At 40.0% G+C, this 25,157-nt stretch overlaps 4 protein-coding genes and 2 non-coding genes across 6 annotated transcripts; 2 read left to right on the top strand and 4 right to left on the bottom strand.

Moving 5' to 3' along the window:
• Window positions 1–940: 940 nt before the first annotated feature.
• On the top strand, window positions 941–1,013 carry trnar-ccg. The gene has a single exon. It is a non-coding gene; the product is annotated as a tRNA-Arg (tRNA).
• A 706-nt stretch (window positions 1,014–1,719) lies between these two features.
• Window positions 1,720–1,791, bottom strand: trnac-gca. The gene has a single exon. It is a non-coding gene; the product is annotated as a tRNA-Cys (tRNA).
• A 5,249-nt stretch (window positions 1,792–7,040) lies between these two features.
• On the bottom strand, window positions 7,041–11,096 carry atf4a (activating transcription factor 4a). The gene is made up of 4 exons (XM_026360363.1): window positions 10,925–11,096; window positions 9,837–10,022; window positions 9,244–9,555; window positions 7,041–8,714 (listed from the first exon to the last, which is right to left on the bottom strand). The coding sequence occupies exons 2-4, from the start codon at window positions 9,883–9,885 to the stop codon at window positions 7,711–7,713; spliced, it is 1,365 nt and encodes a 454-aa protein (XP_026216148.1). The 5' UTR covers window positions 9,886–10,022; window positions 10,925–11,096; the 3' UTR covers window positions 7,041–7,710.
• A 1,013-nt stretch (window positions 11,097–12,109) lies between these two features.
• LOC113161295 (apolipoprotein L3) lies at window positions 12,110–16,005 on the bottom strand. The gene is made up of 6 exons (XM_026358797.1): window positions 15,902–16,005; window positions 14,066–14,105; window positions 13,936–13,987; window positions 13,648–13,777; window positions 13,309–13,497; window positions 12,110–12,973 (listed from the first exon to the last, which is right to left on the bottom strand). Exons 1-6 carry the CDS (start codon window positions 15,908–15,910, stop codon window positions 12,542–12,544), a joined length of 852 nt encoding a protein of 283 aa, XP_026214582.1. The 5' UTR covers window positions 15,911–16,005; the 3' UTR covers window positions 12,110–12,541.
• A 1,688-nt stretch (window positions 16,006–17,693) lies between these two features.
• rps19bp1 (ribosomal protein S19 binding protein 1) lies at window positions 17,694–20,030 on the bottom strand. Its single transcript, XM_026359237.1, has 4 exons — window positions 19,721–20,030; window positions 19,035–19,211; window positions 18,534–18,631; window positions 17,694–18,184 (listed from the first exon to the last, which is right to left on the bottom strand). Exons 1-4 carry the CDS (start codon window positions 19,773–19,775, stop codon window positions 18,035–18,037), a joined length of 480 nt encoding a protein of 159 aa, XP_026215022.1. The 5' UTR covers window positions 19,776–20,030; the 3' UTR covers window positions 17,694–18,034.
• A 510-nt stretch (window positions 20,031–20,540) lies between these two features.
• On the top strand, window positions 20,541–25,091 carry LOC113161571 (3-mercaptopyruvate sulfurtransferase). Its single transcript, XM_026359235.1, has 2 exons — window positions 20,541–21,400; window positions 22,970–25,091. Exons 1-2 carry the CDS (start codon window positions 20,824–20,826, stop codon window positions 23,266–23,268), a joined length of 876 nt encoding a protein of 291 aa, XP_026215020.1. The 5' UTR covers window positions 20,541–20,823; the 3' UTR covers window positions 23,269–25,091.
• The last annotated feature ends 66 nt before the right edge of the window (window positions 25,092–25,157 follow it).

Below are 25,157 nucleotides of genomic sequence, written 5' to 3'. Positions count from 1 at the left end.
CAAATGAGACTAAAAATCTCACTGGAGGGCCCAAAAATTGGGGAAACGAGAAGAGCTGTTGCTGAAATAAGACCTTTTGACCCTCGCTTCTTGTCAGACACATTTGTTCTACACCATTTTAGCAGGTTTTCTGTGTCTAAATGTCAATTCCTCTTTTCTTTTGGCCTGTTCCCAGAAGTGAGCATCACTTCCTCTTTCTGTAGAACTTCAGCATAAAAAACCCGCAGTACATTTGTGGGCATGTTTCTCCGGTTATTCTGGCATGAAATGACTCACAACACACGCACACTTTTATTTCTGCTCTCAATCAACCATCACATCTAATACAACTACTGTAATAGTCTGAGCTCTAATTAAATCTGATCATAACAGTGCTATGAGGAAGTGAGGACCAGACAACATGTTCTAATTTTAAAGCTCTAACAAGCCAAAAAGTGTCAGTCCTCACAAAAAGCAGCACATACATTCATTATTTAAATATTGATTAACTGTGTGAAGAGTGAGGGGATAAGGACGCAGCAGCTCAACCCCCAAACTCAGTCATGAATCGTGTTTTTTCTCTGTTGCAGGCAGTCGATCAGTTAAAGTCCCCTCTGAGAAGTGTGAGACAGTTTGATGGGCAAAGAAAAAAGGTGAGACACTTATCAAGAACACCACATGTTACAAAGAAAGAAACCATCAAACAAAGAAAATTACATACATGATCATTTGTTTTATTTTAAGAAAAGAGGGTAAACAGACATAGACAAAGATTTTTGGGGGTAGTATTTGTTTATTTATTAAGCTATTCTACAACTTTACCTCAGTGGCTCTGTATGCATCTCTAAAAGAAAGTCACAACAATTGATAAAAGACACATGACACAGACCTGAGACAGACTTGGGGCCTTTTCAAATTCTAGTCTCACAAGAATGGTCTGATTAAACCACCCAACATCTGAGGCCCAGTGGCCTAATGGATAAGGCATCAGCCTCCGGAGCTGGGGATTGTGGGTTCAAGTCCCACCTGGGTCGTTAGACACTAATTATACAGAGTTCATCTTAGTCAAAGCAGTAGTGGGTCACACCCAAATCAATCATTAAAGACGTTTGTCTTGTTTATTGTTACTCACCTTTACCTGTATGACACTTTTTATTTTATTAATTATTTTACTTCAGGCGCTTCTCATGAAGAAAGGTAAACTGCACTTCAGTGATCCAGTGATTAAAGATAATATGACAAAATGAAGATACAATAGAAAGCACTGGCCATAGAGATAAGCATGGTGTATTAATATATTTTTATATAGCTTTTATCAAACTATTGTCAGTTTCTCGGTTTGGACGTAGTGTCATATTGATGTGTGTGGTGAAGACAAAATGGACAAATGTGCTGACCCACTTCCTGGGAGTGAATCTGTGAATCTTCCTAATCTGCAGCTCATGACCCCAGTAATGAGCTCAGCTGCTCAGGGATGCTCAGCTGAAGACCGGGACACTGATTCCCTCAGACACGAGGCCAGACGCTCAGACCAGGTGAAATTCTGTAATGGAGAACAAATGTTTGTTTTAGGATTTTATCGATCTAGTTTTATCAAAGCAGAGTTAAACTTCATGGCGTAAAATATGCTTAAGATTAACAAATATTTTCAAATGTAAATTACAACAAAATTAGTTACAAATCAAGCAGAGGGAAAGAAAATCAAGCAGAGGGAAAGAAATTCAACCAAAATAAAGAAGCAGGGGGCACCCAGATTTGAACTGGGGACCTCTTGATCTGCAGTCAAATGCTCTACCACTGAGCTATACCCCCATTTAGACACTCTGTCATTTCCATGACCATAAAACCCAGTTTAACAACATGTGCTGCTATTTAATCAGACAGTATTGTTTCTGTTCTTGTGTAAATTTTAAAGTAAAGTACAAAAAAAACAATAAAGGATATAAAAAAATAGTTGAATTAAAAAATGCCTAAGCAGATTATAAATGTCCAAGACAAAGTGGTTACTTTAAAAGCACCTCAGTTACCGTAACATACAAATATACAGGTGAGTAAATGAAACTGACTGTCTCACACATTTCTAATTTTAGCATATTTTACCGACGCAGAACAAGAAGTGTGAAGTGAGCAATGGCAAAAAAGCATACTCTGACAGGATGTGATGCAACACACAGTCCAGATGTCTACAGAACGACAAACCAGCCTATACACTGTGACTGTAGGAGGAATGAAGAGTCTCTGATATGAAATGAACTAAAAGCTACTTCTTTGCCCCAAACTGTCCCTGGATTCATATACAGGTTAAAAAAACTGGAGGAACTGGTCTTTTCCTTTGTCTCGCTTTGACTGAAACTTGATCATCACAATGTTGTTTAGGGTCTGTCCGCATAGTTTGTTTATGATGTGGGTTTTTGGAGGTCAATACCAGCAGTGCTTTGTGTCACTACAGTATTTAGTCAAATGTGCCATATGTCGTTTGCTGGGGAAAAATAACATCATGAGTGGGAAACTACTGAGTCAGTAATTGGATCATCTCAGTCTACAAACACCAGACAGCAAACATTGTTGGTGGAGGATGAGTCGAATTCATGGTAAAAAAAAGTCAGATCACACAAATGTTTCTTCTTCAGCAGTGAAAATTTATGTAGCAGCTACTGTAATATTAGTCCAGGAAGTACAAATACAATTGTAAAAAGAGTCAAAGTCTAAAATGTAGTAAAATGTGAACAAATACTGGCCTTGATTGGTGTATTTACTGTATACTGAGCCAGTAAGGGCAGCGTCAACCTCCAGTTACCTGTTGAAACCACATGGCCAGTGGCACATAGAGTGTGCCTTCACACACTACATTAAAGCTGGATTGTCCAGCCAGTCCTCTCCACTGAGACTTCAACAGTTCTCTCTTCACCACCACAAGTCAAGTCATTTAAATTTCATACACATCGGGAAATCACAGTGCTTCACATCAGCATAAAAGCTAATTGAGCTATAATTTAAAATTCGACACAAATTAACATCACAAAATGTCAAAGACTTTGTTTTAGTGGGTTTTACAGCCTGCTCCACAATGACACCCTCTCAAACACTCAATATCAGATAAGAAACAACTTTATTTACCATATAATGAACTGAAGTGCTTCCACAGAACAACCTTTGCATACGTCCTGAGTTGAGTGATGGTCCATTATCATTCAAATTAAACTTTTGACTAACAATTGAGCACTGGAATGAGGAGCTCTACATACTTGAACCTACATTTGAACAATTTTCAGTCCAGTTTGTTCATGTTTGATGCTTAATTCAGAAATACAGAAAGATTTTAATACCTCCAAATTGTATCCATAAGATATGAGCCTCCACTTTCTTCCAGCATAGCAGTATTCACACGTGGACTTTATGCAGCCAGGAATAGACTTGTGAGCTGCCCATGGCCAGAATGTGTCAGATTGCTTGGCCGTGACTGACTTACAGTAGGCAGACTATGAATAGCCTTACAGCCTTAATAGGTTTGGCAAGCCAAATGTCGCTGTGCCTTGAAATACATAATAAAATATAGTTAAGAATTGTTTTAACAGACTCTAAAAGGGTAAAAGTCAGTTTGTACACTTAAAAGATATGCTTAAGAGCTGGGATTGTACACTAGTAGCTACACACAGCTAAAACTAACTCAGGAGTCCTGCAACATATCATAACAGCACCACAATGATCCACCAGGATGATCCGCACAGATAAGCAAACTGGAAATAATTCAAGTAGTTCCAGAAGTGAAAAATAGGAAATCAACTCTTCTATGAGGAGCTCAAGTACAAAGAATTGCTGCACTCTATTGCTGAGAAATGTGATATCACGCTCATGTATTTCCAACAAATATGCTAAAGCAAAGTTATTGTTATTGTAGATTAGTATAAAGAAGGGAAACCAAATCAAATGACTAGCCTGAGTCTGAAACATGTATGAAATAACCAATGGTCAGTAGCTAATATTAACTTTATATTTCCCCTACAAATGTGATCTTGCCATGTAGAGTAACTGAATGCACATAAGTTGAAGTGTTGAACTGTTACTTTAAAGGTCAGAGACCATTAGGCTTCTATGATTTACACATTCTATCATAAATCAAAATTACATACACCAACACTGGTGGCTTAGCAAAATCAGCACACACAAGATGCAATGAAAAGCTCATGAACTGAGACATATGACTGTACACTAACGTGCACAGAGGGTTTTCATCAACTCCTTATAAAACTACAAAATTGATCCATAGCTACTGTGCTGTGAATGAATGCACTGAATGAAACTGCCACGATCTTCATTACCGCCAAGGAATGTGACGAGACAAGAATAATCTGTGCTGCTCTGCTTGGAGCCACCACACCCATGACCTACTCATGTGATTAAAAAATCACACATCACCCAGTGATTTTTTAGAACAAATTTTTAGTATAACCCTTTTTTTTGTTAAAATTAACCTTTCAATATTTGCAAAGCATATTCCTAAAGCATGTTCTTATAGTAATTAGACTCCAAATTAGTGTAAATGTTAGCGCTACCCTGGATTCTTAAGGTCATGTTTGATGTGGGGATTAAACATACAGCTACAAGATAAAGTGAACTCCTTTTCATTTCCTGGTTTTTCTTAATGAATTTGTTATTAATGTGAGCTAATCTTCTACAAAGTCACAAATTTCAACAAACACATTTCTGAGCTGATAAAACACAAGCTGTCAGGATCGTTTGTGTTTTTATTGAACAAACCCATTAAACATACACAATGACGGTGGAAAACGTAAGTGAAAGCGTTTTAATGACTAGTTGAACCACATTTGGCTTCAATAATTTCAATCAAGCACTTCAGCCCATTCTTCACAGAACTGCTTCATCTCAGCCACAGCATCTCTAGGTTGAGGTTTAGGCTCTGACTGGGCCACTCCAAAAGATGGATTTTGTGTCTTCAAACCCAATCTATAGTAGTTTTACTGCTGTAACACCCAACTTCTATTTCTACTACGTTTTAAATGGTAGATAGATGATATTTTCTTTTTGATAAACTTGGGAACTCATTTTCCCTTTTATGATGACAAGCAGTCCACGTGCAAAGGCAGGAAAGCAGCCCCAAATGATGGTGCTCCCTCCAGCATACTTAACTGATGGAATATTTTTTTTTCTTATTTATGCAGAAAACCAGGAGAATTGCAAATACATCACTTACTATTTCTTGCAACTGTACTTCTTGAAGTATGTCTGTCTGGAAGTGGAAAAGACAACATTTTGAGCTATACACTGGTTATAGATCGAGCTGTGATCCTCATTGTACTGTGTATCATAATATGATATCAAGGTTTACTGTACGTTATGGTAATGAACTAATCTGCTTTACTACCAATGAAAAACACTCACACCTCTTAAGGAGCCCACATTTCACACAGCTGGTAAATAGACCTTTCATAGGGAACAATGAAATGTAAATGATGCCAATAGAATTAATCAAGTTGTACATACTATAAAGTACATGCTAATAAACATGGGCGTATTTCAGTGCAGGTTTAGGGAATGTGGTGTGTTCACATTGGAACAAAGCAGTTTAATGTCTCAATTAATGTTTCTAGGAAATAACATAATGCTGGACATGACAGGTGTCAGAACACCGTACATCACAGAACTGTCCACCACAACATTAAAACTACCACGTGGATTTACTATTGTGACTCACTCTAATAGTTCTTCAATATAAAACTACCACAGCTGATGACCTCTACTATGACCTATTTCCTTAGTGTGACGTAAGAGAACTATTGACCAGTAAGTGAAAATAAACTAACAGTAACTTTGCTGTGAAGTTAATAAAACAGGCTTTATCATCTGTTTCTCTGGGCCTAGACCCCAGTTTGCTCCTCTTATCTGTACCTTCCCAGCAGGGCAAGGCCTCGCAGCTGTGGAATCTATCAGGGAGCGGTGTGTGTGTGTGCATGTGTGTGTGTGTGCATGCATAAGTGGTTTTACTGCCAAGACTAAATTTACACAGCTGCTTGGCGCAAGACAGCATAGAAGTTTCACTTTGAGGGATACTACACTGACTTAATTTAGTCCCAGGAGGAATTGCCCAAATCTTAGCTAATATTTAATGAAATATCGTCCAAGTTAAAACAGAAACTTAATCTTAACTAATGCCTTCGGCACCCGCTTTGGGAGCAGTTATACAGGCTGTCTTAAACCACCGGCCTAAAAGTGGCCACACACACATTCACACTCCGGTCGCTTTGATCCAAATTGCAGAGACATCTGCTTCCGTCCCCCGACTCCCCCTTCTCTGTCACCCACCTGGGGAACCTCCCACGTGTGAGAGTAGTGAGTGTAGTGTGGTTTCACGAGCACCAAGACCTTCCCATAAACATTTGCCAAGCTGTTTCTTCTTTTCTTCTTCCCCATTTCTCGTCATAATAGGAAGTTTCAGCTCCAGGCACTTGTAGCTGAAGGTTGACCAGTACGAACTTGTTTAGCAGGTCGGGTCACACAAATGCACTAAACGCCACCAGAAATAAAAGGACAAGCGGCAGCAGCTGCCGAGTTTCACTGCGGGAGGATGAAATACTTGTTGTGTTCACACCCTTTTCCTGGGAGCAGTTTAACTTCTAACTTTTAGGGCTGGACTCTTTCATTCTAGTTTATGACTCATATATGGAGCACGTAAATGCTAGTAGAGTACAGCTCAGCTCACATCAATGCACATGTTTTGTTTGTTAAATCAGTTATTCATGTAATGATAATATTGAATGAAAACATATGTGAAATACGTCAAAAGATCCCAACACTTGCAAATTCTTAACTTTTCTCAGCAGCGGAAAATACAGCACTTCAGTAAACAATCAGTTTGTTGTAAATAACCTGGATTCTAGATAAATCTGCATTTGAAATGATCAGAATTTGTGATTGGTATATTTCCTGTGCTGTGACATCAGTAAATTCTGTTTAAAAAAAAAACATTAAATATCCAAAATAACTGACTGCGGCGCTAGTTGCTTTTTTTTGTTAAACTTAATAAAAAATACATCACACATTTCTTGAGTACTGACAGATATTTATTAGAAAAAAGACCAGAGCTTTTTACAAGCCAAACAGCTGAATCAGCAGATTGAGCTACTCAAGCAAAGATCAAGTTTTATCCAGCATTAAATAATAAACCCACAATCGCCAAAGCAGAAAAGAAAACTTATATACATAAAAAGAAAAAAAAAACAAAGTGTGACAGTGTAACAAAGAACTCAAATAGGCCGAGGCCCCTTTCTGGACTTGAAGCTGTTGAGAAGCTAAGGGGTCAGAATGGGTTGACACTGGGTTAAGAAGGAGTGGGTAACATGGTAGAACTGGTATCACTTTAAATACGGATTTATGTTATTGAAACTGAGCTGGAGTCTGGCTATTAACTGAGGCTGGGAGTGTGCAGAAACATTTTGTCAAAGGGTCACATGTCTACAACACTACTGGGAGATGTGATGACTCATGTTTTGCATGCCTAGTCTACAAAGTCAAATATACACCCTGGCTATAAGTACTGCTAGTAAGACGGGGTGTACATGTGGAGCTCTAACAGGGGACTGAAAGACGAGCATGTACAGATGCTTCCCCTGACTGTCTCCCAGCCCCCTGCTCTACACTAATAATCTCATTAACCTCCAGAGACATCTCTCCTTTGAAAAGCTGCGTCACTAATAAGACTGGACACTCTAGTTTTTAAGCTACTGAGCTGGTCTTGCCACGGCGCTTACGAACTTCCTCCATCAGATCCTTGAGATACTGGATCTCACGGCTAATCGACTCTGCCTTCTCCGCCAGCTCGTGGTTCTTCTTCTCCAGCTCGTCACACTCCGTCTGCAGCAGCTCCTGCTCAACCCTCTTCTTCTGCCGGTAGCGGGTGGCTGCCGTCTTATTTTGCTCCATCTTCTTCAGTTTCTTCTCCACCACCTTAGTAGTGCCAGCCACGGATTTGACCTTGGAGGCCTTGGCTGAGGGAGAGGGAGAGGTGGTGGGCTCAGGCTTGGAGTAAGGTTTGGTTCTGGAGGAACCAGCTGTGGAGGAAGGGGTGGGTGAAGAAGTGAGGCGAGGCGGTGAGCTGGCAACTGACTCAATTCCAGAGTCGCTGTCAGAGTCGCTTGACGGAGGGGAGGTCTTAATGGATGACTCAGGTAGCGATATAACAGAGGGCTCCTCCTTGTTGGTGAGCACCACCAGTAGGTGACCAGCAGTGGGAAGCGTGAGCACAATAGGGCTGGTGGCCTGAATGCTTCCACAGGGATCTGAAATGATGGTAGCAGTGAGGGCTGTGGCGGTTTTCTCTGCATCCAGCACATCCACTTCACTTCCAAGCTCCAGTGTGTAGGCTGGAGTGGGAGGAGACAAAGTGGGAGCCGGGGAGGGAGGCTCAGACTTCATAACAACCTCCTGATCAGGAGCCACCTCTGTCTTCTTGGCCTCAGCTGCCACAGGAACAGGGAGCTCCAGAGGGAGGGAGGGGATGCTGGGCAGTGACAGACCCAGCCCCAGGCTGTCGTGTGTGGCGGGGATGGTGGTGTCAAAGGAGTCTAGATCCAGATCCATGTGTGAGTCAAGAGAGGCCAGGAGATCTTCAGGAGAGCTGGGAGAATCATCTGATGAGCAGGAGCCAATGAGGGACTCCAGGTCAAATTCACTCAAGTCGATTTTTTCAGTCATCCAATCCATGCCAGCGAAACCATCATCTGCCCAAAGAAAACACTTGTTAATTTTTGTAGGCAGTGATCTCTGATATCTGGGTTTTCAGTTTACACACAAGAAAAAAGCCACTGGAACAGATTTAATGTCACATTTAGTTGTAACAACTTAACCGATTATCTTTAACTTTCCCAACTACCACTCTGTATTGTTATGATTTTGTGACGCATGTGTAACTGTATATCTTCAAAACTACAAATACTACACACAACCGGTGCCAGGAGCAACAATGAACACCAAACAAGTGCATGAAGAAACTGCAACAAAGCGATGAGTCATTGTGAAATGACAAAACCAGTCTAAGCCAGTCTTAACTACACACGGAACCACACCTTTGAGCTGCTAACCAATAATGTTTATCACTCCTCACCACACCTCCTCCTTAGCTGCATGTGTGTTTAACACGGAGTGTGCACAGTGGAACATCATTTTAACATCTAGGTCAGTTTCCCCATCTAGAAACCACCAAGTAATGATCAAAAATGTATTGTAATTTTCGGAAATTATCAGTCTCACCTTTACTGTCGTCTGCTCCAGCATTAGTGTCGAGCAGGTCGCTGGCAGCCAACCAGGGGAGTGAGTCAGCTCCGGCCTTGGTTCCCAGGAACAAAGAGTGATTGGTGGGAGGAGGTGAAGGAGGAGGGGAGGAAGAAGAGAGTGGAGAGGACGACAAGGTCTGGTAGGGAGACGGGAGAGATGTGTAGGAAGAGAAAGAGAGGGGAGGCGAAGCTGGTGCCTTCCCCTCTAGAGAGGAGGAGGGAGAAAGAGCTTCTTCTTCATCTTGGTCCAGAAGGGGCCCCATGGGGTCAGCCATCAGAAACGAGGGCCCTGTGGACAGGGAAATCCAGTATTAAAAACCCTTTTGTAGGATTATATTTCTAATTAGCATAGCAATTTGGAGGGGCACAAACACATAAATTGGGAACACTACTAACATAATATACCACAAGTTTATGTTGCAAAATGTCCAAACACTAATCCTAAATATCTTTCCAGTTATCAGATAAGAGCACACAAATCTAAACTTTGCAGTATACCCACACTCCCCAGCTTGTTATCAGTAATGTTTATAGTAGTGCTTTGGGAACATGTGTTATCACAACACCAACCTAAGTACAGGGCCTCCACGTCCTCCAAGGCGAGCTGGGAGAGTGTCATGGCTGCTGCTGCTGCTGCTGGTGGTCAGTGGTAGCCGTAACAGAGTGAACAAAAACGAGTCTGATGACGTAAGCAAGTCGAGGGGCTCGGTACTGCTGTCGACGGCAGCAAAGCTGAGGGTGGTTGCCGAGAGAGACCTGGGTAAAGAAGATGCGAGCCACATTATGTGGTGAAACTGAGGCATATACACATTCTGATAGGGTAAATACATGCAGAAACACTTTAAAAACATCCCGAGCAAATAAAAAAAAAGAAAGATACAATCTTAAATAAATGTTTTCAATATGTTAATATTATGCCACATGGTCGACACTTGAATAGGCCGTGTGATCTGTACATTCACACGTGTGTCTGTACTTCCTGAAACATATTTGCAAACAGTGAGACGCCACATTTCTTCTTCGTGGGTTGTCAGTGTCTGGTGAGGGGGGCGGTGCTTATTTTGGCTAAGGCCCTACGTCAGGGGCGGAGTTGATGGGGGACAGGCTCCGCCCTCCACCGGGAGATAACGTTGCCTAATTTGGTCATGCTTCGGGCAGTAACCCCGCCCACCTCCGTGAGTCACCATGGAAATGTGGGCGGGCACCCGCCATTTTCACAACAGAGGCGTTTGTACGACGGGAGAGTAACGAGGGCGGCGCGCGCCATTTTGGACACGCCACGTTGTCAGTGTTCAACGTACACAAACAATACAAATGCCGAAGAACACTCATTCTCCGTCGCTTCACGTTAATGTTATCGCTGTTGTGACACACACATTGACGAAGCAGGTGGATAGCAGTTTAAACGCCTCTATGTTTACCTTCCATGGCCGGTTGGGACTACCCCAGCTGGCTGACTGTAACCTGACACCGACTCACCCAGACTCACAACCAGGAAACTCAGGATCCACTTAAAGGTTTTTTCACCATACACCACAGTAATGTTCGATTTAAACTCAGCGGGTTTATCAACTTCATCACTAGTCAACATCTATCGAGTTGACACCGCCCCAGAAACATTTGCCACGATGAACATAATAAAGGAATAAAATACTTACGCCATTTTGCCAGAAATAGCCAGTGCAATTCGCCGCTGCACTGCCGGGTTGTTGCCGCTGCAGGGATGGCCGGCGCACGCCTTCAGACTGCCATTTTTAGCGCGGGAGAGCTTCCAGCGAGAGTCGATGTTTAGTTTTACCGTTGTGGAAGGGAAGAACACGCGACAGCAGGCGCACCAGTATATAAAGAGCCGAAGCTCATCACCTCCGCGATGTCACTCCGCGGAGGTGATGGTTTTTAGTTCCACGAGCAGCGCCGGTTGGCGGGGTTTTCGTACAATCAATGAAACAGAAGGACCCACCCAGCTGGGCAGCGGTAGTAGATGTTACAAACGCACCCCTGTTGGAGTCTGTGTTCTCATTGGCTGGATGTACAATTCCATAGAGTTGGCAAACTAGATCCATAAGCAGCTTTAAAAACGAGAGCCTCCCGACGTCAGATGTAGGTCAAATGCAAAATGTAAACACTGAGGCAGGAAGCAGTGAAACGACCGGTGAAGGAACACTCCAACCTTAACCTAAACTGCAACAAATATTACATAATATGTATTTCACGATATTTTCCATAGCCACTACAGTTGAATGTAGTTCATTTTCCCTTTTATTAATGTTATATCCTAACTTAGATGATGCTGTATTTATGTATAGGTGGTAAGTCACTAATTACAGCTATAATAATAAAAAATAAAAATAATAGAATAATTTAAAATTGAATGTTCTTTTTACATTAAATGTTTTTTTAAGCTTTTCGTCAAATACTTAAATGTAACAATGCCTCAACCTTTTAGTCCACTGTAGAAACTTTAAGTATGGGACACATGTAAAATACATCTGCACTATATTTGCACATGTTATGTTATATCCACATTAATTTTATAGACAGCATCAAGTTTAAATGTGTTTAGAATATGCTGTTTACTCAGTGTAGTACTCATACTTTTGTAATTATAGAGCGTGTAGTTCAATCACAGTAAAAAAAAGAAATGCAGGGAACTACTTTTTAGGCAAATATCTTTTGCCTTTCGTTTTTTTTTACACTATATTGTGTGTTGTCTCTGCATCAGCAACAAATAAGTCTCTTGATATTTCACAGCAACTGATGGTCAAATATGACAGAGTCTCCTATATGACACTGTTAACAGGGCGGAAGGCTGGACTGCCCCCTGGTGGATAGCTTCAGATACGAAGTGTTTAAAAGTGTTTTATTCTTTACGATCTCAGAAACCTCACTGCATAATTCTACAGACCAAATGATCAGTTTAATTAAGGATGCATCTTATACAAAGAGAAAAGTAGAACACCAAGTGTTTAAGGCAGAAGAGAAAAACACTTTTGATTATACACATTATCTCCATTATATTCAATACGTGCATATTTCTAGTTTTAGTAAATTCTAAACCATGTACCAGACCTAAAGCTGTAAAAAGGTAAGTCATACAGTGTACAATATGCCTATGTATACAATATCTCCCATTTTTTTAAGCCAGTATTTAAGTATCAGCAGAGTTTGTGCTTTGTTTGGGTTTATTCCATTATCACATATTTCACACCCAAGAATCATATGGAAAACCACACAAACATGCCATGAAGCCGGACAAGGTCTTCAAGATAAAGCACTTACTCCTCTGGGCAACACTTTTTGAACAAGGTCTTGATTTGCAGAAGCTCTTGAAATCCCTTTCTGAGCTGGTCTGCTAGCTTTCGGATTTTCTTTGCAAACTTTGATTCAAGGCCCCTCTTCACACTCTGCCCATCCTTTCCTTGGGTGAAGTAGAAATCCATGCCGAGAGCAAAGCCTTCTATCAGGCCAGATGCTTTGCTGTTAGCCTCTATGGCTTTGGCACTTGCTCCTCCTGTAGCAGCCAGATCTATCACCTTGGAAAGATTCCCTAAATCCCTCCGGGCTTGATTCAGCGTTGATGAACCTTTCTCCTTTAGCAGCTCGAAGCCCGTATTGATATACTTTAAGCAGAACATTATATCTTTCATGAGATTGTCATAATCCTGGAAAATCTTGTCAAGTTTTTTCTTGTCCTGCGTTGTGTTTACCTGAAAGAATAGATTTCAAATTTCACAATCCAATAAGGATTTTTATGTCATTAAAATAATTGTGTATGACCTGCACTACGTGTTGCTTTGAGCTTGCTCAGGGCATGCATTTCTGGTTGTTTTTATATACTCTAATGCCATTGTTAAAAGACAGCATTTAAACAAGAAGCTCTGTGTTTTATATTGAGGAAGATTTTGCATGTCTATAGCATTTAAACATCTCTGAAAACTCTGCATTCAACACATTTTGATTTTTTTTCTCCTTGTGTCTCATGTTGAAAAAACTCATGTTCTCATATTCACCAACACAATTCAGTAAATAAAGTTTGTTCCACCTTGTGGGCGATAGCTGCTGATGCACCAGTGACGCCACCAGCTGCAGCCACACCTACTCCAACTACAGTCAGGGCCAGTGAAGCTCCCATTGTGAACGGTGACAGTATCACACCAGCAGCTGCTGCCACACCTCCTGCTACACCTGTAGCCCCACCTGTAATGCCAGCTATCTTTGTCCCCTTTGACACCTTCGGATTAAAATAAATTTATTTTACATTATTTAACTGAATAATGCACAGAACACATCTGATGCTGGTGCAGTTGATAAACTATTATTTCATGACCATTTTGATTTCTGGAATGCAAAATTATATAATTATCACATCAAGTCTTGTTACCTTGTCTAGGTTGTTTGCAATGCTGAACAGTTCTGAAATATGTTCCCTCAGAGAGCAACTACGTTCAGACAGCAGTTTGTAGTAACACTGGACAGCCTTGCAAAGCTGTTCAGCTATACATTCAATGGTCCTAGAATTATTAGAGGAATGTTATATAGGATTATTTTAACATGAGAATCTTTTTCAGCATATTATTATGCTGGCATAGCATTGAACTCAAAGTGCTGCTGTGTCTCAACTACGGAAACAAAAACAATGTTTATTTGAACAATAAATAAATGTACTTACCTTGTTTCATTATAACCCTTAAGTTTCATGTCTGAGCACAGTTCATTCCAAGCTGCAAGTCAATAAAATAGTAGTTTAGCAACAAGCAGAGTCACACACACACAAATGTGGTGTTGGTTGGTTTTCTTACGTCTTAATCCGTTCCGTAATATGAATTGATATTCAGGATCCTGGTAAAAGATGAGAGATAATTTATGTACTAGTTACAATGTGATGTAACCCAAATCAAATCCCCAACTTTTCACTGTTTACAAAAGTTGTGACATTAGACATTCAGAAATTACATAGATTTAACACACACACACACACTTTTGATGCCACACACACACACAAAAAAGGCAGACAAGCAGTGACGTGGCCACGTGTGGACTGATTAATCAAACAGGTAAAAAGACGATTACATTTGTATTTGGTAGCTGATCATTGTTGCAAGTTAAGGGGGCTATCAACAGGCTGAAAAAACAAGCTAAATCCATCAGAGAGATAGCAGAAATATTGGTAGTGGTCAATACAACCACCTGGAGCATTGTTAAAAAGGGGGAATTAACTTGCAGCTCAGCACAGCAAAGGGCCTGTAAGACCATGGATGACAAGCAAAGCAGATGACCACAAAGGTCAATGGTGAAGAGGAAGGCTTTCACAGCACCTAGTCAAATCAAGAGCATCCTTGAGTAGGACGTCTATGCTCCAGATGCTTTATGAATGTGAATGCACACATTTCACAACAAGATGCAACATATTGTTAATGCCCATTAAAAAAAAGGAAGAGAGGAAAAGTGTGGAGGAGGAAAGAAAAAGCTCGGGATCCAAGGCAACCACATCACATATCAAAAATGGCAGTGTTATGGCATGGGCACGTGAAACTGTGTCACTGGTGTTTACTGATGATGTGACAGCTGACAGACGTAGTCAGATAAATTCTGCATTGTAGGGGCTATACTCTCTGCTCAGATACAACGTGCTGCAAAGCTGATGTACATACTGTGGATGGATAATGAGCCAAAAAATGCAGCAGTCAATCAAGTTAGTGAAGTCAACCACCTGATCTCAACCAACAGCTCATCCTTTTCACTTATTGAAGACAAAACTGAAAGTACTGAAGGATCCACAAACAAGTGGCTGTAGAAAAGGCATGGCAAAGTACAACAAGCATCTTCATTGTTCTGGTTAACAGACACCAAGACAGATAAACTGTTACTTGACAAACAAGACCAACCAGGCTGACTGCACCTAGACCACTCGTACTCATGTTCACTTGTTTCATTTTCAATCTGCAGAAAGAATTTCTTTAAATTTTTCTATATTGGACATAGCTTGAAATATTGTATTTTGTATCAATTAATGTAATGATAATAATAATAATAATAATAAACACTTCTGTGCAACACGAAGGTTTGTTGGCTTAATTATAATATTTTTATTATTGTTATTTAAAATCCTGAGTGCCATTAAAATCCTAATAATTTTTTTTTATTGCCCCCAAAGATATTCATGATATTTACCATGACTTGGAGAATGACTATGAATACATTCAATTTCTGTTGGTTCTGTTACTACAGAAGAATTAATACAGATAAATTGACACGTTACTCAGTCATAAGAAAATTACATCTGAACGCCTCTACATATCCCCAGAGGAAACATCTTTCTGTTTCTGCTGAATATTATAATATTATTGAATTTGTGCATTGCATATATAGTATTTTTGTTTTTACAAATGTCATTTTATATTTTTCAAATATGGAGCATCACTAGATCAATTTAATTCACCTTTAGAAAATAATCATAAACCAAGATGGTTTGATACTACAAGTAGAAATATCCAATATTTGGCTGTTTTCACATGTGGGTAAAATGATGTATTAAGTCTGTATTAATTAAATTTAAGATAAAACTGTTTAAGAACAAACAGGCTTCATAATTTCCAAGAAACATATTACACTGGGTAAATTTTGTTTATTCTTACCTGCGACATTGTGGAAGGTTTTTCCTGCAGTATTCTGTTCACTTTCCTTTGCTGCACTCACAGGTAGCATCCAGTTATGAAAGTGAGCCTCAAACCTGCAACTAGTTAAACATGTAATAATCAACAACAGCTTACATAATTATTCTCATAAAGGTAAAAGGTTAGCTATGTTTGGAATGAAAAATATTATGGTCAGTTGCATATCTTACTGCTGATGCATGCTGACAGTCACCATTTAAATACTGTTTCACTTTGCTGTAATGTAGAGAGAACATCCCTAATTGTGATTTTAAGATAAACATCTAAGATATATAGATATATTAGATGATATAGATATCTATATATATATCAATCTGCCATTTTTACTTTCAAGACATATAATTTTATCATGCATGGTTATTTCATTTGAATGAGGTCAGCTGACTACCTGAATATACTGAATGACCAAGTTATTCTATCAATGGATTTTCTTTCCCCCTGATGTCACGGGCATATTCCAAGATGATAATGTCAGGATTCATCGGGCTCAAATTGTGTTAGAGTCGGGGAGCAAGACACATCATTTTCACACATGGATTGGCCACCACAGAGTCCAGACCTTAACCCCATTGAGAATCTTTGACATGTGCTGGAGAAGACTATGTGCTGTGGTCCGACTTTCCCATTATGAAAACAAGATCTTGATGAAAAACGAATGCAACTCTGTTCAGGAATAAATGTTATGACATTGCAGAAGTTTATCGAAACAATGAATGTGTGTCGTACTTAAAGCTAAAGGCGGTCAAACTAAATATTAGAGTGTGAGATTTTTTTTTTTTAGATGGGCAGTGTTTTTTTAAAACCTTTTGGCACAACAACCTGAATACACTACAAATAACAACGTGTGTACAAAGTGACCCTATTAATATTACTTTACGACTGATAGAAGATTATATGATTTCCAAGTTTAAAAAGTGTAAATATATGTCATAACAACTGTTTTTGCAAAAGTTCATCTGACCTAAAAAGCTAATTTGAGCTGGTATGTCTTTAAGTCTTCGATTCATCCCACCCCACTCTGTTGTTGTGGGTCAAACTACACCCAGTTGGAATAGCACCAACCTTATTGCAAAACCAGTTGCATATTTGGGCAGGTTGTGAAAACAACCATATTGTCGATTGAAGTGTCTGTCTAACATGGGCATGTAACATTGGAATAAAATAAAATCTCATTTAATTTCTTTCTCAAACTTTAGCACAAACTGCACAACTTTTTTAACTTTCACTAGAATGGTGGGAAAAACGACCACCGAGATAATTTACATTTACATCCAGTTATTTGGCAGCTGCTTTAATCCAAAGAGACTTACAAGTGAGGTACAAATCAAATTATCTAAGCTAAGGAGAAGAACTATAAAATTAAGTGCTTTAGACCCCATATAAAGAGCTACACCCTTTGTATGGGGTATAACTGCAAGCTGAGGGTGCAGAGGTGGGTAGATCACTCCACCATCGTGGAGTCACTGAGCTGAAAAAGCTTAGCCCAGGATCTTTTGCAGAGCTTCTGGGGACCTCTAGACATTGTTCAGTCTAGAGGTCAGACAGTGAGTGAGAATGATTGTAGACCAGTTGAAAAAAAAAAAGAAGTAATAGTAACATTTAATTTTAAATATAATTGAACAAACCCAAGCTCTGCTTCTTGTCCTCTTTTAACAAATCAAAGCATCTTTGTTAAGATCACAACAAAAGGAATCAATTGAGATTACAAGGAACTGTTATGACTCATGCTTAGACAGAAATTCTGAAACCGAAGTGAAACAGTGATGACCTTTATGATGCATTATTTTAAAACAGGCATATTTTGAAATGAAAATCTTCATCTTACAAATCCAGAATAAACATGCCTGTAGATTTTGAATAACAGCATATTATAACTTAGGCAGGTAAATCAAATGCTCAGCTCGTTTGTACAAGTTCCTGACACCAACTCATGTCAGCATAAGCAAGATTTTCTCTGCAAAGTTTCTGGTTCCATTATTGAGACATGAAGTGGACCCAAATTCCAAAATATACTCTCTGAAATCCAGTTTGATCCATTAAATGCAGCCTTGGTGTATCCTCTACTGCTGCAGTGTCTTTCTGACTATGTGCACTTCATTTCTTCTCCTCAACCGTCCTGCCAAAGTATTCCTTCTGGAACTGCTGGAACTCCTCCTCTGTGAACAATGACTGTGGCTCCTTGGCCTTTTTAGGAGGTCTTTCTGGGCGATTTCTGGATTGTCTCCCTGAATTGTGGCTCAGGATCTAAATGAGAGAGAGCGAGAGAGCAAGTGAACACCACAGAACTAAATAACTTAAATAGGTGAGCAATGGAAAGAAGCAGAAGGAAATACAAGGTAAACATAAGGTGAGTAAAATAGTCAAGTCATATAAAAATGTATGATGTTTGTGTAGTTTCAGATGTCGGACCAAGTGGCAATGCATTTTAAAATATGTAAAGCAAAATTTCAGATTTATTTTCAGATTTCTCTTATGTAATTAGCAATGTGATTTAAAAATGACTTTAAAAGCAGTGTACTGCAATTGAACATAAAGCTCAGGGTGAAACAGCGCCAAAAACCTGTATTAGAAGTGAGAACTCTGTCTGTCTTACCTTCAACGTTTCAGAATCTGATGTTTTGTAGCCAGTTTCCATAAAATACTTGAGGTTAGCACTCAACTGGCTCTTCCCCTGCTTCTTCCTGAACTCCTCTACAACAAACACCACAGGAAACAAACAAGTTTAGATTGCAACAGATACTATACAACAAACAAGCCACAGAGGTCTGTTAACACTCCAGTCACGTCAACTATGAACACTTAAGATAAAAAATTGGTCCAATTACATTGTCTACATGTGTACTGCACACTCAGTAAAAGATTGCGATCTTCATTATAGAGTCACCTAGTGTTAGGAATGAAGCAGAAATCCACATTATCACAGTGATTTTCTACATAATTGTTAAAAACCGTGCATACTGTACATCAAGATTTGGCCTGGCACACATTAAGTCCTAATGTGCATTTGCAAAACAAAATAATAATAATAAATAATAATTATTATTTGGATGCATTTCCTTTAAAACATTGATGGTATGCAGGAGAGCAGACTGACCCACTGCAGACTTGATCCTCTTGTCTTTGACAGTAGCTTTGCTCTTGCCGGGACCCAGGCGACCCTGTAATCGTTTGACCTGCTTAGTGACTCCCTGCCGCTTGGTGCTCACCAGCTCCATCACGGTGGCTGAGCTGGGGGTCTGTTGCTTCTTCTTCCTCTTTGCTTTACTGACATCTGGCAGAGTGCACAGGATAGGAACAATGCAGAAAATGTGATTATTTTACTTATTACATAGACATTTGATTATGTACTGAAGCAAAAGATATGTTGGCACACACCCTGGTGCACTAATACGATGGTTTAATTTGTTATTGCAACAATACAATATCGAAATTTTCGTGATTTCACATTTTCAAGTTGTCAATTTCTAGTTTTAGAGTTTTTGGCGTGAGAAAAATGTTAGTTTATCTCTCTCGCTCTTTATATCCTGATCACTTTAGCCTCTGTCTATTTATGTCACTCTATAAGTCAGCCTCTTTTTAACTTATCAAAACGAAAATACATAGCTGCCATAATTAATCAAAAGTGAGTAAGTAAATGTCAACAAACATCTGTAAAGATTCAAGAATAACGTTACTGAAAATCACGACACCCTGTTCAGGACAAGAACGCACCTCTAATTGTATTGCTAACGTTAGCTAGCTAACTGCTACTTAGCTTGAAAGCTAAAAGGCTAAACCGACCTTTAATATCATCGCTCAGCAGTTCCAGTCCTCTCCTGATCAACGACGCCGACATCCTGCTTTAATAAAGTGTTATTTTGCTTAACTTTCTACGACTAACATCACAAAGAGTAGCCGAGAACTGGTCACTGAAAGTTAACATGTGAGACCATCAACAACCGCTGAGAGCCTCATGTGTGCACAGATTGAAAGGAACCGGCTGGAAAATGTCGAAGATGCGCATAGTTCCTACCTTGCTAATAAAATAAACAATGACCTTCAAACCAACAGGAAGTTCGCATGTTGCAGCAGCTGCAGGCAAAATATTTAAGGTCCTATTTTATTTAAATTTTTTATGTGCAGAATTAGAAAAAAAACTACTACAGATTCTGCTTCTGTCTTTACTACTGCAATGTACAAATAGGCGTCAAGTTCAGGTACAGGTTAATTTACTTGGACCCGTGGATACGTTTGGCTTGTAATAAAAAAGAGCCAGCCACCCTGATACACTATATAGAGAGATATTACAATCTGATTCAGCGAATTTCTGTTCTTTAAAGACCAAGTCCAAAGAAAAAGATCAATCAATAAAGTTACAATAATAAAGTTATCATGGTTTTATCAAGATGGAATCAGGACACTTCTAATAAATGTAAATGTAACTGGCTTATAAAACTTAAAATGTCCAAATACAGTTTAACTCAACGCTAACGGGAACACGAGTCAAATCATCAATACAAGTTCAAGCATAATTTCACAAAATATGACTGAAATTTAGTAAACAAATAAACAAACATACACACATTTTTTACGAATTATTCAATTTTCTGTTCAGCTTAAATCTTTAATGCTATGATTTGTAGGACTATAAAACATTATTGAGTTTCAATATCTATGCAGTGTGAAGAATTAATTTTATACTACTATTTATCACAAAGTAATCGCGTTGTCACCGCCTCCCTTCACTTCCAGCTGTTGTAAGCCCAACGCTGGGCGTCTCTCCACTCCACCTTTAATGCTTCTGTTCACTCTAGCGCTTTGACCTTTGGCACATGATTAGGTCGACCTAGTTAAACTATAGTAAAGTTTGGAAGACAGTCTACCTCTGCAGAACTAGCGTGACCATGGCGCAAGCTAGAGCTCTGGTCACCTCTAAATGGCTCGTCGAGGCTCTGAAGGTGCAGGGGAAAATGCGCATCTTGGACACGTCTTGGTATTTGCCCAAACTGCGCCGCAACGCCAAGAGCGAGTTTAAGAAGAGGCACATACCGGGCGCAGCTTTCTTTGACATTGACCAATGCTGTGATAAAACGTCTCCTTTGGACCACATGCTCCCATCAGAGAAGCTTTTTGCAGATTATGTCGGGAGGCTGGGAGTAGGAAACGACACGCACGTCGTGGTGTACGACGCAAGCGAGTTCGGCGCGTTCTCCGCGCCCCGCGTATGGTGGATGTTCCGGGTGTTCGGGCACAGCGCGGTGTCGTTGCTCAACGGGGGGTTCAGAAACTGGGAGCGGGAGGGTCTACCTGTGAGTGACAAGTACGTCAGACCTACACCGACCGAGTTCAAGGCCTCTCTAGACCGCAACTGGATCAAGACCTATGCGGAAATCCTGGATAACATTGACACCAAAAAGTTCCAGGTGGTCGACGCCAGGCCATCGGGCAGGTTCAAGGGAGTGGAGCCTGAACCCAGAGACAGTAAGTGGGCTACGTAGGAGACCTCATGATCAGAATGAATCAGAATGATCAGCTTCTGTTTGGGTTAATTGTAAAAATGAGTCAGATATGAAATAAACACCAAACTGAAACTATGGAGCAGGTAGGAGTGATACAGAGGAGGCGCTCATCTATCAGTATCATTTAACGACCAATCAGTATCAGACATGTTCAAAATAACCTACATGTGGAGATGTTACACTTTTTGTTTCTTTTAGAACCACAAAATCATGTTTAATCTATTGTCAGGGAGCCTGAGACAGGGTGGAAACCATCAGTGGACGTTTTCTCTTGTTATCTCTACACTTGACAGAGATTATTAAAAAGGGAAAAGGTCTCATTCATTTCTTAGTAAATGTGTTCAAGGGCAAAAGCACAGAAAATGCTGATTAAATGAATTCAGCCGATTGATTGCTTTAATCATGTTACGTGTGATCACTGATCAGACACTGTTCATTCATTGATCAGGCTGATCAGACTCCCATTGATCAGTGAGGAAAATTAGAAAGACTCCAGCATTATCTGTCAGCCACGTGACATTGTAACACCGCAGACTGATTTGTTTTTTGATCCATGCAAATACTACAGCAGCTGAACTCCTGGATGTGTTGAACAGTTTATCAGTTTGTCTGTCCTAATAAATTCTAGATCTAACCAAAACTCAATGGGCAAAAACAATGTTTTTGCTGCCCTATGAAAATATCAGAACATAAACAAGTCATTAGACTCAACGTGGCACAGGCATGTTGTGGAAAATCAAAAAGGTCCACCGAGTCCACAACTGTCTTGCAACAGGCTTTTTGCAGAGTTTACTCAGGACAAACACTCAGGCGGCACACTGTGTGTTTGCCACTGAACAACACAGGACATGCTCACCTAACCATGTTTATCCACAGACCCACTGCAGCAGGGTGACAGTTCACAGGTAGACTGATCTAGAAATTAGATACTGTCCACCTTTAGACTGATGGTGATCTACTGTATATATATGCAATGATAAGGCACCAATACGTACGTTATCGTTTTCCACTGACGTCTCCTCCTCTCAGACACACATGCTCACGTACATACTGTACTTACACACTCATTAATATACAGTACACTGCCTTTTGAAAGCAGTGTCAGCAGTATCTACCAATATTGGTCGTATGTCAAAGAACATTTGTTGGATATACTGTGTGTTCTAATAAATACTGTCTATATTTTGCTTGAGGTGTGAACTTTTTCAACACTGAGGCATCTATGTGATCGATCCTATAAACCGGAGGTTACACCCTGGACCCTGTCAATAGCTGACATATCTGCTTCATAGTTTTGTTAATGATCACACAGGGTGCCGTGTAATGCACCCTTTGTCTCTTTGGCTTATTTGATTGTACTCCTCATCGGGTACAGTAAAAAAAGGGGTTACTAACCATGACTACTACTTCTGAAACAGCCACAAAGAATTCGTCCATCGTGGTTTTTCTAGACTGGGACTAGAGACTTGGGATACTTGTTAAGTGTTGGAAATCCTAAACAAATCTTCTTTTCTCTCTTTCTAATTGACAGACACAGAGCCAGGCCACATCCCCAGCTCTGTCAGCATACCCTTCCACTCCTTCTTGTCTCCATCGGGTCACTTCCTGCCCACGGAACAACTTCAGTCTCTCTTCAAACGATCCGGTGTGGACCTCGACCGCCCTATTTGCGCCTTGTGTGGTTCTGGTGTGATTGCATGTCATGTGGCGCTAGCAGCTCACGAATGCGGCCACCCAGGGGTGTCGGTGTATGACGGCGGCTGGTCGGAGTGGTACACCCGCGCTGTGCCCGAAGACGTCATATCTGAAGGACGAGGGAAACATTTGTGATTGGCTTGGAACTACAGGAGATGTATTTGTGTCTGGGACCTCGGTTGCTTTCTTGCTGCAAGTTAGATTAGCATTGCCACTGCTTTCATCCAGTCCTCTCTGTCCAATCCACCTACCAGGGTCTTTTTATTTTACTAATTAATAGGTCATATCTTGATTTTGATTTTTTTTTTTTACTTGATGCACACAGGAAAGTAAAGTAAAGGACAAGTAGCTCTTGTCAGAGCCAGATTAGCTATTTCAAAGCTAAGCTGACCAGTTGCTTGCTCCTTCATATTTCACTTACAGATAAGAGTGGTGTGGTGTTTTTGTTTAATTCTCAACAAGAAAGAAAATATGCAGAAGTCCGACTTGATCACTAAGGAACAGTTTCCAAACACGTAAGATGACTCCACTGTAGAGCCAGCTACACATGAACACTAAACTTGACTTTTTAATCAGTTTCTAAACACAACTGGTTTGTTTACATCTGTAATACAGGAATTAAAACGGAGCTGCATATCGTATCACATTGTCTCAGTCCTTATGGAAAGTCTGGTAGTATGTATACCTGGAAGATATCTTTGCTTGATAAAAAGGCATAAAACAGATCAGAGAGAAGAGTCGGGTTTTGCAGGCACGTTCAGTTTGATGTTTGGACTTCGCACCTGAGAGCTGAATTCTGTTCAGACTGCTGATTAGATACACACGTTGCCTCAAGAGTGTCTTTTCCTTTTAAAATAAGAAATCCACCAGTGAAAGAAAAAAATTCCATTCAGCTAAATAAATAAATGAACTGAAACAAAATGGCAGCAGTTGTTTTGTTACTTTAAAATGATTTTTCAGCACACATTGTCAAATAGCAATTATAATACCTACATATTTTGTTTTCTGTCGCAACTTAAATGTTTCCTTAGCAGTGTTCATTGTAAAACAATTATTTTTTTATGTAACTAGTACCTCAACGTGATTTCTACATGTTGGTAGCTTAGCTAAAATGAATAATTGTATACACAAAATCTACTAACCTCCAAATAAGACTGCACTAAAATCTTAAAATCAGATAAATAGTCCAGCATTGCATTAAAAGCAGTGAGAAACAACATAGTTGGTACTGAACAAACTGGACAGGGAAGAGCCACTGTGATTTACAAACTTCTTCTATTTCACAATTGTTGAGATTACCATGCTGCTGGGAACACCAGAGTTTTAAAAGTTGTTTTATACTCATTCCCAGATTTATGCTTCATCACATAAGGCATAAGGTTAACTTTAAGGTTTTTACAGATTAAGGTTTTCCATAAGTGGAGTCTAGTCAGGTTCTAGACAAGTCTGAAGGAATATTAAAGCAACCGGGATGAAGTCTGTGCTCAGTACCACAACAGATATTTCGATTTTCATTTCTAAAATATTTTTGCACTTTGTCCTTAAGCTGAGGCCAAAATGTGATCAGGAAGAGACTTGACTCACAGTCTCTCTCTCTGCCTCTTCCCTTCCAATTAATTTAACTGCCTGTAGGTGCCTTCCTCTGACTATTAACTAGTCAGCTAACTCGGCCAGTTTCTGTTACAGCCTTGGTAGTCAGTCATCTCACAGGCGTCAGACTTTTCAAGATTCAGCTTTTCCTGCTCCTCTGTCCAGTCATCACACCATGTGGTAGGTGTGAGGGATTGTCCAGGATTGAGGAGAGTTTAGATGGCAGTATTGATGACCTTCGGGTCAAAGCAAACTTAGCAATGAAAGGTGTGCATAATTTAAACGTAAACGTAAAAGATGAGTACAGAGACAGGGTTTCTCATGGTCTCAAACTAGACTCACACTGAGGGCTTTGTGGTTATGTGGTACTTACAATGCAAAAATAGGTAAAGAGCGTTAACAAAATGAAATGACATCACTTCCATAAGCAAAAA

The sequence above is a fragment of the Anabas testudineus genome, chromosome 1 (genome assembly GCF_900324465.2).
Source record: "Anabas testudineus chromosome 1, fAnaTes1.2, whole genome shotgun sequence".
In the NCBI taxonomy this organism is placed as follows: Eukaryota; Metazoa; Chordata; class Actinopteri; order Anabantiformes; family Anabantidae; genus Anabas; species Anabas testudineus.
The sequence above is the reverse complement of the archived record's forward strand: the minus strand, read 5'-3'. Positions and strand labels throughout refer to the sequence as shown.